This window comes from Sceloporus undulatus, chromosome 4 (genome assembly GCF_019175285.1).
Source record: "Sceloporus undulatus isolate JIND9_A2432 ecotype Alabama chromosome 4, SceUnd_v1.1, whole genome shotgun sequence".
In the NCBI taxonomy this organism is placed as follows: Eukaryota; Metazoa; Chordata; class Lepidosauria; order Squamata; family Phrynosomatidae; genus Sceloporus; species Sceloporus undulatus.
This window is the reverse complement of record NC_056525.1, coordinates 144140258-144152428: the sequence shown is the minus strand read 5'-3', so window position 1 is coordinate 144152428 and position 12171 is coordinate 144140258. Positions and strand designations below refer to the sequence as shown.

The following is a 12171-nucleotide window of genomic DNA, read 5'->3' as shown; positions in this document are numbered from 1 at the left end:
TTCAGTCTGAAGTCAGTGGTATTTGCTTGCTCTTTAGAATCTTTGGTTGGATGCCTCAGACGTAGTTTACACAACTGCACATGTACATTTAATGCACATATTGGGAGGAATGAGGTTCACTATGTTGGAAGGAATGAGGTTCACGATATGCTGAAGACATTATACAAAAAGCATGACTGGGCTCAGAGGAGGGAGGCGTGAAAACTGGAAGAAGAAACAACAATCTAAGATATGCAGATGACACCATAATACTAGCAGAAATTATCAGAGATATGGAAAGATTATTGAAGAAGTCAAGGCAGAAAGCACAAAGGCAGGTTTACAGCTGAACATTAAGAAAATAAAAATTACGACCACAGACAATCTACATAATTTTAAAGCAGACAATGAAGAGGTTGAACTAGTTCAAGGTTTTCCATATTTGGGCTCAATCATCAATCAGAGCAGAGTGCAGTCAAGAAATCAGAAGAAAATTAGGACTTGGAAGGGCAGTTATGAACAAACTAGACAACATCTTGAAGTGCAAATATATGTATCATTAAGTACTAATATTAGGATTGTCCATGCCATCATATTTCCCATTTCTGTGTATGATTGTGAGAGTTGGACAGTGAAAAAAGCTGAAAGGAAAAAAATCAATTCATTTGAGATATGATGCTGGAGAAGAGTTCTCAGAATAAAAGACCAATGAATGGGTCCCAGAGCAGATCAGGTCCAAACTTTCCCTGGAAGCAAAGATGACTAATCTGAAGTTATTATATTTTGGCCATATCGTGAGAAGATAGGATTCACTAAAAAGGACTGTAATGCTTGGTAAAGAGGAGGGCAATAGGAAATGAGGAAGACTGCATTCAAGATGGATAGACTCAATCCAAGAAATGACAGCCATGAATCTGCAAGAGCTAAGCAGGGCAGTTGAGGAAAGGGTGACATAGCGGTCTCTCATTCATACAGTTACTGTGGGTCAAAGTCAATTCAAAGACAGTTAACAGCAACAATAAATAGCAATGCACAGCTAGGAATGGCCTCAAGCAGAGGGCCTAAAAGGGCCACCATTCAGCCGTGTTGGTGGCATGGCATTCAGAGGATGTGCACCCTGAATACGACCAGAAGCTGCCATGGGTGTACTTCATCTGGGAAGAACTGGCCCAAAAAGGAACTATAAAATACCGCTCCTTTTTGGCACCTGGCTTAGGACCTCAGTGGCAGCCCAGATCAAGACTGAGCATTTGTGGCTGATGTGATTCTGGGGTGTATGGTGGTGCAAATCTTTTGTGCCGTCTGCTTTACCCCAATCTTTGCCTTTTTCCAGATCTGGGGTATATTGCTATGATATTACTACCAGGAACTACCAGTTACAAGGACTAAGAAGAGATAAAGATATGTGAGGGATATTTGAAGTTGGGAAAGAGAAGCAGTCTTAGTCTGAGGGGATATTAACTCTTTATTCATTTAGAAGGAACAGGTGTACCCATGTTTAGTCAGACATCACTATAATGAAAAAAGATGCTAAAAATGCCCATAATATGATTCCTGGGTAATATTGGATAATATTGCCACAAGAAATACCAGTGGCAAAGGAAAATACCCTAAAAACCATCCATAGATGGTATCTCACACCTGTTACGCTGATTAAAAAATACTGATACATTTCAGGATGATTGGATAATCTTTTGGGACTACCGTATATACTCATCTCTAAGTCTAAAAATTTGTACCCAAAAATTGACCCCCAAATCCCAGGTCGAATTATTTACAGGTCAGTATCTTTCAGATTTCCCCATAGAGAGAGACTTTCTTTTTCTCTTGAGCCAAGCAGAAAGAGTCCTGAGTGATTAGTTACTGTTAAACAAACTAACAGAGACCCTCTCCCACCTGCACTAGCCGCAGCTGTCTAAGGAGTCAAGAGTGAAAGCAAAGTTAAAACACTGCTCAAGGAACACACTGAAAGAGCCTCCAAGTTTTACCTTTGACTTATCCACAGGTCATGGCAAAATCCATAATTTTGACCCCAAAACCTGCCCTCGATTTATACATGAGATTGACTTATAGTTGAGTATATACAGTATTATTATTATTATTATTATTATTATTATTATGCTTTATTTATATAGCGCTATAGATTTGTAGGTATGTAAATGAACATTCTCATTAACTCCAACCTCCCACTTTGCAGATAGATCGACAAGACAGACTCACTGGCTCTTGCTGAGAACCATTACCTTGATTCTGCTGCAGAATAAATTTTCATCAGATACACATCCTTGGTCCATATTATAAATTAGTGTTGTTTTTCTGTATTCCTTTTTGTCATTGTGGTACAGAGGCTATACGTTTTATTGCAAAAATTCAATAATAGTAGTAGTAGTAGTAGTAAAATACCAATGGCATCAGGTTTAGATTGATTTTTGATGACTAGATAAATTTGTGGAGGATAGCTTCATCAGTTGTGAAAGTTTAAACACAAACTACATTTTCAGTGGTCATATCCTGTCATTGTCAGTTACTAGAGGCAAGAAACGGTGGAGGGAATATCACCCTCTTGTCTGCTTCTGTTGAAGATAGGAGTGCTGAGCAGGACAACTTTAGCATGTCCTGCAATTGAATGGATGCATTGCTTTGCATGAGGAGAAAAAAATATAGAAAAGAAAAAAATCACTAAATAGATGAATTAAGAATGCACATTTGCCTGTTTCTTATTGAATATATTTTTTCTTTTTATTTCATTTTTAATGGAAGAGGAAATTGTGAGATCTGTGAAACTGGTGAGATCCAGAGTCAGGTATTCTTTCAAGACAGCTTAGTTGCTTGAGGCTAATTGAAATGCATGAACTGGGGAAAGGGCCAGGGCACAGAATGTGATTTCAATACAAAGAGGTAGATGACCATCATCATTACACCAAATCTAGTGACCCAGTGCTAAATAGATGCAAGTCTGTTCACTTGTAGTTTGGTAGAAAGCAAACACACCCTTATTGCTTTCACTGCTCACTGTTCCAGGAAAATGTCTTAACTTGAAATTTAGTGGATGCGCAAGAAAACATGCAGTCTCAAGTACTGGTCTGAACACGATCTACTGTTGTTTTTTAAATCTTGAGATGAATAGTTCATTTAAGTTGCATGGTGATGGTAATTTATTTGTTAGTTTTTAAGATAAACATAGGCCCAGCTTCCGAATGCATTTGTGTTGTCCACAGTATTGTACAACAATTAATATGTTTATGTGTTTATGTGCCGTCACATTGCCTATTGAGCTGCGGTGACCCCATGAATTTCATAGGGTTTTCTTGAGCAAAAATTATTTAGAGGTGTTTTTGCCAATTCCTTCCTCTGAAACTATAGCACTTGATATTTGATGGTGGCTTCCTGTCCAAGTACTAACAAGGGCCCGGGACAGATGGTCTTGAAGTGGCATGCCGCCGCCAATTCTAGGGCTAGGGACCACACACCAACCGCACGGTTCCTAACCCTAGCACGGCATGGTGGCGGCCTGTCCTCACAGGCTCCGCCATCTTGACGTAAGCGATGTGCAACATATAGACGTTTTTGCGTGTCGCTTACATCACAAGTGCATCCGATGACCCAAGAAGAACCCAGTTTTTCTGGGTTCTTTTTGGGGCGGAGGGACGCCTGGCAGTTTGGCTGCTGCTGCGTCCATCCAAAGGGACACAGGCTGCTGTCAGCCCGCCCTTTGGGGGTGAACTGTCCCAGGCCTAGGACTGACCCTGTCTAGGTTCCAATATCAGTTGGGATTTTTAGACCTTGGGCAGGAGTTAAAGACAAAGGCCTAAATCCATTTGCTAACCCCAACTAAAGTATACCCATTGAATCATTGCTGAATTGTAGGTCAACAGATACATACAGCTCAATTTGTCTACTCTGGTTGGGATTACCTATTGGATTTAGGCCAAAAATCCCTATGTAAGAAATAAAACAGCCACCTAAAACTAAAATAGACTGGGCAAATAAAAACATTAAAGAATGTAATCTACCACATAAAAAGAAGCTGCCTACAAGATAAACATTTCCCTGAGCAAGAAAAGTGAAGCTTAGCAAACAGTAGCAACAGAGTCAAAGTCTCTGACAGGGTATTCCACAATCTGAGTGTGGCCTTGTGTACAGCTTTTACTAAGGTGGTAAACCATTGTCTTGTCCAACCCATTCTGCACTTTGTTTGTTTCTGGTTGTTTAAGTAAATCCTGCCTTTCTCCCAACATGCGACCCAAGGTGGCTTTCAACAAGGTTAAAACAAGATAAAGACCATTTTAAAAAAAGATTTAAAAAAACAACTTGGGGTGGGGGCTGAATATTTAGATTGTCCCCCATCAGTCAATGAGGAGGAAGAGGGTGTCTGTCAGTCTTTTTTTCAACATCATTGCATCAAGATCATGAGAGTTAGGCACCTGAAACATGGAAAATATACTAAGGGGGCAATAAAAGTGTGTGCCTGCAGTTGTTTTATTAACAATATTAAAATGTGACTCCATTTCAAACTAGAAATACTGTCTTCAGGTAGATGACTACTGTAACCAGTTGCAGTTGATTGGAGCCAACTTACTCTAACTTATTTCACCATTCTAATCTATGTTAATGAATCTGAAATCGTTGTGAACTTGGGAGGCTAATGGTAATGTCAGTGTAATGGATCATATGAACCTAATATGGGATCCTATCATTGTATTGTATCCTGGTGCAGGAACACCAGTTACTTATCTGTTAACAAAGTAACCCATGACAGTTAAGGTGGGATCACATTGCTAAAACTGTGTAGTGTGAAAGAGACTCATGTCTCTCCAAAGTTGATGCTACACAAGTACAGTACATCCTATGAGGTAAGGCTGTTAAAATCTGAAGTATGATTTTCAGTGGATAAAGCTTTCTAACTGCTGTACTTCTTGTTATCAAATATATATAATTGTAATTCTTGAAAAACAGCTATATTTACACATTTATTCTCTTCATGCATCACAAAAACTTTCCATTTACCTTTTCACCATCCACATAAGGTAAAATATGAAGTGAGTAAGTCCACAGAGACCCACATGTGTGTAAGTGATTTGAAGCAGGAGAAGACTAATGTGAATTAAGCCTTCATGTGACATGTCTGCCTTGGTGTGATGACCCTTTCTCTCCCTCCCTCTCTTTCTCTCTCTCTTTTACTGTTGGGGCTGGGTTCTCTGCTTGAGAGAAATCTGTGAGGGGCTGCAAGCTGCTAGTGACTGTTGCTAAAACTGGTGATGAGCAAATCCAGTGCCAAAAGTAGGCTGGTCTTCCTTTTCTGTTTTCTCCCCCCTCATTCCCTGTCCAGCTCTTGCCAGACTTTTAGACTGGTTATTTGCAGAGATTTTTTTGAAATTAGGTTCATGTCTGCATATTGTGTCCACCCATGCCTACCTTTCATAGATGACATTATTGATGTGATACAGAGGATGGAATATACACCCACTTCTTAGTTACATAGATAGTTATTTGTTGGAAAGCATGTAGATGAAGTCTTCATCTACTGTGGCACATAAAACAGTCCTGAAAGGCTTGTCATATTTTTTTTCTGGTGTGATAGTAAAGACAAGGGGTGCAAATACATTGTAGATGTAATGCAGTTTGACGCCCTTTTAAGCACTGTAGCTCCATTCTATGGAATCCAGGGATTTGTAATTTTACAAAGTCTTTAGCCTTTTCTGCCAAAGAGAATTGGTGTCTCATAAAACTACAAATCTCAGGATTATGTAGAAAGGAACCATGGTAGATAAAGTGGTGTCAAACTGCATTATTTCTACAGTGTAGATGCACCATAGGATGGGAATTGTGTGGCCATCCAGATAGTGCTGAGCTACAATTCCTAGTTTTCCTTACTTTTGGCCATGCTGCCTAGTGGTACATAGAACTGCACTCTATCTGGAGGGTCACACAATTCACACCCCAGTCTAAGATATCACTTCATTTGACAAATATAGTTTTAATGTTACCATTTCCCTTTCAAGTAAGGCCTTTGAAACATGTCATGGTAAAACACTGTTTATTGTATAGTTTTAACTCATAAGTACTTTTGTTTTTCAGATAACCACTCTCATTAACCACAAAGATAAGCCAAAGCGGTCAGACAAGACTTTGAGAGCAGTCCAGCAAGTGGGTCAAGCTGTTAATCTGGCTGTTGGGAGATTTGTTATGGTGGGCGAAGCCATAGCTAATGAGAACCAAGAGCTGAAAGAGGAAATGAAGGTTGCCTGCACTGAAGCAAAGCAAGCTGGTAGGTGTATGTAGGGATAACATGAATTGCTTGCCTCTCCTGTGTGTGGAGGGGTGCCTACATGTTGTTGTTTTTTACTTATTGCAACCCTATGAGTTTCATAGGGTTTTCTTAGGCAAGAAATACTCAGAGGTGGTTTTGCCAGTTCTTTCCTCTAAAATAAAACCTACAGCACCTGGTATTCATTGACAGTCTCCTATCCAAGTACTAACCAGGGATGACCCTGCTTAGCTTCCAAATGCATATGGAATCTGTTGCTTTTATTTCTTGCCTTTAGCTGTTTGGGACAGTTTGGGAGTTGGTGGCTACAGCCATTTAGTAATGATTTTGTCAGCAATAAAGGGTTGCCATTTAAATCTTTTTAGTGTTTGGAACAGTGCCTGTATCTTCCCACAGGGAATTCCTCTAGCTAGAATGCCTTCTGTTTTGCTGAAATTGTACTTAACTCCAGCTGCTGACTGGCAAACAGTGTTAGTAAAGTGAAGCATTAACACAGATGAATTGGGAGATGACCACACTTCTCAAGGATGTCTGGTCTGATTATTTAAAGTGGAATCAGTTCTGTTGGCTCCTTGGCACATTACCTGTGGCTTCCATTACCTTAGAATTTTTAATGGAGCTTATGGAGAGGCAGAAAGGTTTAGGTGTCTGGTTACCTAAACTGAGGGTGCTCAAGTGCTACATTGTCAGGGGCTGTTTTCTCCACTAGATGATAGTGAGGTCATTCAGACATCTTTTTTTCACGCAACGATGCAAATAATCATATTCAAGCATTCCGGGTTTCTGGTTCATGTTTTTTTTTTATCGGAACCGCATCTCTGCGCATCTCTCTGTGTTCTGTTGCTCCCACATGCTGGCCTCTCCTGTGCTTCCCCCCCAAGGCTGCTGGTGACCTCTGTGAGAAACCATCCACAGCCAGGCATCTCGAGGTGAAGGCAGCAGCAACATCTCCCACTTCTCCCTGGAGCTGCTAGCATTCAAGAGATGGTGGTGGGAGGGGGGAATGAGAGAGGAACAGTCCTCCTGTCCCATCACCAGAGGGGAAAGAGGCAGCAGGGCATACAGAGTTTAATCCAGGGTTTATTCGCATTGATTATTCATACTGCCTACAATTCAAATCTTTTTTAAAACTCAGAAAAACATCCGGTGCCAATTATCCCAGGTTAAGTGAGTTTTCTGGCAGTCTCCTCCCCAAAAAAGAGCTATCGGATTCATTCGGGATGCATGTGAACTATGAAGATTCAACTTGGATTCATCCTAGATTATTTTCATTGTCTGAATAATCCCAGGGTTAAACATTTGGGAGACTTGCAACAAAAGGTCTACAAATGCAGTCCTTTGACCTAGAAATTGCAGCGTGGAAAAGTACCATATGGTTGAATCTAGAACCCTCGGTTTAAGGGAGAGGAAGGATGTTCTATCGTGCTGCACCTCAAGGCCAGCGGGTTACAAACATGTAGCTGAACTATTTTCCAGGATGACATTACTGGACAAGATCCAGGACTACAGGAACAGATTGTACACAAAGTGCAGGACTCTACCGAACAAAGCAAGGGACCAAAGCTACCATAGCAACCAAGATGGTCCCAATTAGCTAGTCAGCAGGGTTAGCTTGTGGAAACATCTAGCTTGTAATCTCTGTGCTAGTTTGCATGGGAAGCATTTGAAAAAAAAAGCTCCCAACCTGTGAGTCTGATTGTGCCCTTTGGGGCAGATGTTCACGGTTCCACTGACCTGCCATATTTTAAAGAAAGTGAAGTAATAGATAATTATCATTTTGTTTTAAATTGTAATGATGTTCTTAATTGCTGCTTTTATGATTTATATTGTTAGCCACATTGAGCACCTAGGAATAAATGCTGAATGTGTTTTAAAATAAATAATCAAATAAACAACTAATGTCTAAAATACCATTAAATCCAGAATCTAAAATTTTCTAACTGCACCACTATCCTTGTAACCACTGTAATTTATAGTAAAGTCTGTCCTGTCCTTTTTGCATGGCTGAATAAAGTCACCATCCAATTCTCAGTATTTGTCAGAGGTTGGAAAAGTTACTTTTTGGATTACACCTGTGGCCATGTTGACTGAGGGATTCTGGGAATTATAGTCCAAAAGGTAGTTTTGTCCATGGTATTAGGAACAACTCTGAAGTAGATTTAACTGCTATATTTTCTTTTATTTGTAGGGGAGACCATTGCACAGCTTACAGATGTAACAGCCTTAGATCATCCAGAATCTGATGGCCAGATAACTATTTTTACAGACAAAACAGGCGTGGTAAAGGCTGCAAGACTACTCCTTTCCTCAGTAACTAAAGTACTGGTACTGGCTGACAGAATAGTTGTTAAGCAAATTATAAATTCTAGAAACAAGGTATTCATCATTTTTATAAATACTTGGCAATACATTCTTATCTGTGTGAAGAAGCTGAGTGATTGAGAATGAGAATTTTGTGTTGCTGTAATAGGGTTACATTTTATGGGTGTCATATAGCTAAATTTAAACTCTTGTTGCTGTCATTGATATCAGTGGAAACTGGTAAACTGTTTTAAATTAGTGTTTTTTTTAATGAAAATAGGATTGCTTCCAGAATGAATTTAGAATTTTTTTACTGTTAGGTTTTTAGCTGTACTTTGTTTTAGCCTATATTGTAAGTTGAATTGTGACTCCATACCAGGAGAAATAAAAAAAAATAAATATTAATAATACAATATGTTAAATTTCCTGCTAAATTCAATGCAAAAGAATTGGTAGATCATCCATTATCTGAAATGCTTGGGATGCCATATTTTGGATGTTTCTGAATTTTAGAATACTTGTATTTGCATATACATAATGAGATATAATGAGGCTTAAGAGAGACTGAGAATCTGTGAAATGGTATGGATTCCCACCATTTCACAGATCTTTGCATCTTTCTCCAACTGCATCTCTTTCCAGCCTTGCAAATACACTATAGTATGCTACTTGTGTTGTAGTTTTTTTTAAAAGAATGGTTTTTGGGGGGTACTTCAGATTTTGGAAATCTGGATAAGGGATACTCAGCCTTTATTCAGTTTTGGCTGGATTAGCCATTCCTGGAACAATGTTAGATAACCCCTTTATACTTCAGTGCTGTACTATAAAACATAGGATTCGACTATAATGTGCTATAGTGAGAATACAAAAACAGACTTAATAGGAGTGAAATGGACATTGAATGTATAATATATAATTGCATCTAAACACGTAGAACTTATCTTGATAGCCTTGTTGTTTTGATCAGCAGTAGTACACATTTATTACAGATGATTTTATCATTTTATATGGCAGGTCCTTCTAACCATGGAGCAGCTAGAAAAAGTGAGCAGTTTTCAAGAGTTTGTGCAAATATTCAGTCAGTTTGGAAATGAAATGGTGGAATTTGCTCATTTAACTGGAGACCGACAAAATGTAAGTATCCAGAAAAATTCTGTTCATCCTGTGCTTCAAAAAATGCAGTAGATTAATAAAAACATTGTATTCTTTCCAGTCTTGCTTTTGTCTGGAAAAAACAGCTAACTGCATTTTTTTATCTTCAAAATGTACCCTTCCTGTTTCATATCTTTCTATTTGTAACCTTTGCACAAACAATTTGATATTGTAATAACTGAAAAAAGTCGCTGCTTTGGAGTACAAGCCTTAGAATCTCTAAATCATCATGGGCCTGGGGATTCTGGGCATTTTATTCTAAAAGGTTATGTTTTCAGAGCTCTGAGTCTAATGTAGAACAACTGCCATTGAATATGATATTTTCATTCTGGTTAAATGATCAAAAAGACAGGATACCTCTTAATATAGCAATATAGAAATTATTTCTCTAGTAGCCTATCTTTGCAGGGAAATAGTCAGCAGGGAAATATGAGTAGGTTTTGGGAATTCCAAGGTTTCCAGGAGCTCAGCCCTATGCTAATCCATATATATAATATCTAGATATAGATTTATTGAGTGTTGTAAAACAGGGGATGGAGTGTAGTGGAGGTTCTATTTGTAACTGTTAATGTGAGATGAACTCTGGATGCTATGAATGCAGCTTCCTTGTAATGCAGAAGAGTGTTTGTGAGCAAGTTCTAAAATGAGACGAGATTTAAGGAAACAAAGATAAATGAAAAATAGTTCTACTCATCTCTGGGCTGTCTTGGTGAGTCAAATTTTTAGTGCTCTGCTTCTTGAGACTTTGCATAATCCTATGTGGGTTTATTTCCATTTTCTGAATTCCATGATTGCTAACAATTGAATCTTCGTGGGTTGCAAATTACAAGGAAGCAGTGAACTGGTAAAATCTCTCTTTTGGAGTCTAGACCAGGGGTAGACAGCTGTGAATGACTAGATCTATCTGGATATCATAGAGGGCTGCACCCTGTCATTCCTGCTAAAAAACTGGCTTTTTCTCCCAGTGCCCTCCAGGGGTTTTGGGCATGTCATAATTTTTTAATCCCCTCTCCTGGCTATTTTAGGCCCAGGAGAGGTCACTTTATATCCCCCCCCCTTTTTTTTTTTAAAAAGGTCATGCCCTGGGCCTACATTGGTTCAGAGGGGCCAAAAGCATGGTGAAAATGCCCCCAAACCCTAGAGGGCATTTGAGGGCAAAAAAGATTTTATTGCAAAATAAATATTTTCCCCTCCTGGTGGCCACAAAAACAACCTTAGGAACCACATGTAGCGTGTGGGCTATACTTTGCCTACCCCTGGCCTAAACAAGCATTGGGTTTATCCACATTGCAGAATTAAAGCAATCTGACACCACTATAACTGTGATGACTCTGTCCTACAGAATCCTCGGATTTCTAGTTTAGTGAGCTATGGGCTCTGTCAGAGAGTTCTGATGCCTCACCAATCTACATATCCCAGGATTCTGAAGGATAGTGTGAAGGTAGTTAAACTGGTGTCAAACTGCTTTAATTCTACAGTGTGGATACAACCCTTTTCTGACTTGTTGACCTCAGATTTGTTGGATGGCTACACCCATTATCTTCACCCAACATGTTATTGAATGGGGACATAAGGAGAAGGCTGGTCTTCTTTTTGCCACTTAGTTTCATACCAGCTTTCTTAGCACTCTGGGGGTTCCTTGTACAAACTACCTACTATTTTGGTAACCTCTCGACTTGACTTCTGCAACGCGCTCTACATGGGGCTACCCTTGTGCCAATTTCAGAAACTTCACTTGATACAAAATATGGCAGCCAGGCTGGTCATGGACACATCCAGAACTGCCCATATTACAACGGTACTAAAATCTCTCCACTGGCTGCCAATCAGTTTCCAGGCAAGGTACAAGGTGTTGGTTCTAACCTTTACAGCCCTACATGACTTGGGTCCTGACTACTTGCGGGAGCACCTACTTCCATACAGTCCACCTCGCACACTTCTGTGCTCTGGGAAGAATCTGCTATAACCTAAGAAGACCAGACTTTCAGCGGTGACCCAGAGGACCTTCTCATCAGTCTCTCCCAGGCTCTGGAACGACCTGCCGGACGAGATCCACCATATTACCACCTTGGAAGCCTTTAAAAAGGCTATTAAGATGGATCTCTTCCGGCAGGCCTTCTCCGACTAGGTTAGATCCATTAGACTTGCCTCTCCCTCTATTGACACCTCTATGGCTACTGATACCAAAATTGTTTGATACTAGAGGAAGATTAGTTTCTTCGCTAATCTGCCCGAAATTTTAATATTATTCCTATTGAATAGTTTTAAATTCTTTGATGTTTATTCTCTTTTTATGAGTCTATCACTGTTTTTATGATTGTGGAGAGGGCTAGAGTCTTGGGGGTTTTAAAATGTAATTTTTAATTGTTTGATGTTTATTTATACTGTTGGAATCCCCTTTGATTCCTTAGGGGAAAAGCATAATAATAATAATAATAATAATAATAATAATAATAATAATAATAATAATA

The 12171-nt window shown here is 39.3% G+C and overlaps 1 protein-coding gene across 1 annotated transcript in view; it reads left to right on the top strand.

The window, feature by feature from the left end:
- Nucleotides 1-12171, top strand: part of CTNNAL1 (catenin alpha like 1) — a 75974-nt gene that overhangs the window by 32741 nt on the left and 31062 nt on the right. Inside the window, exons 3-5 of the mRNA XM_042464390.1 lie at nucleotides 6042-6247; nucleotides 8436-8623; nucleotides 9563-9682. Of these exons, the coding sequence (XP_042320324.1) occupies nucleotides 6042-6247; nucleotides 8436-8623; nucleotides 9563-9682 (514 nt within the window). The remainder of the gene's footprint in view (nucleotides 1-6041; nucleotides 6248-8435; nucleotides 8624-9562; nucleotides 9683-12171) is intronic.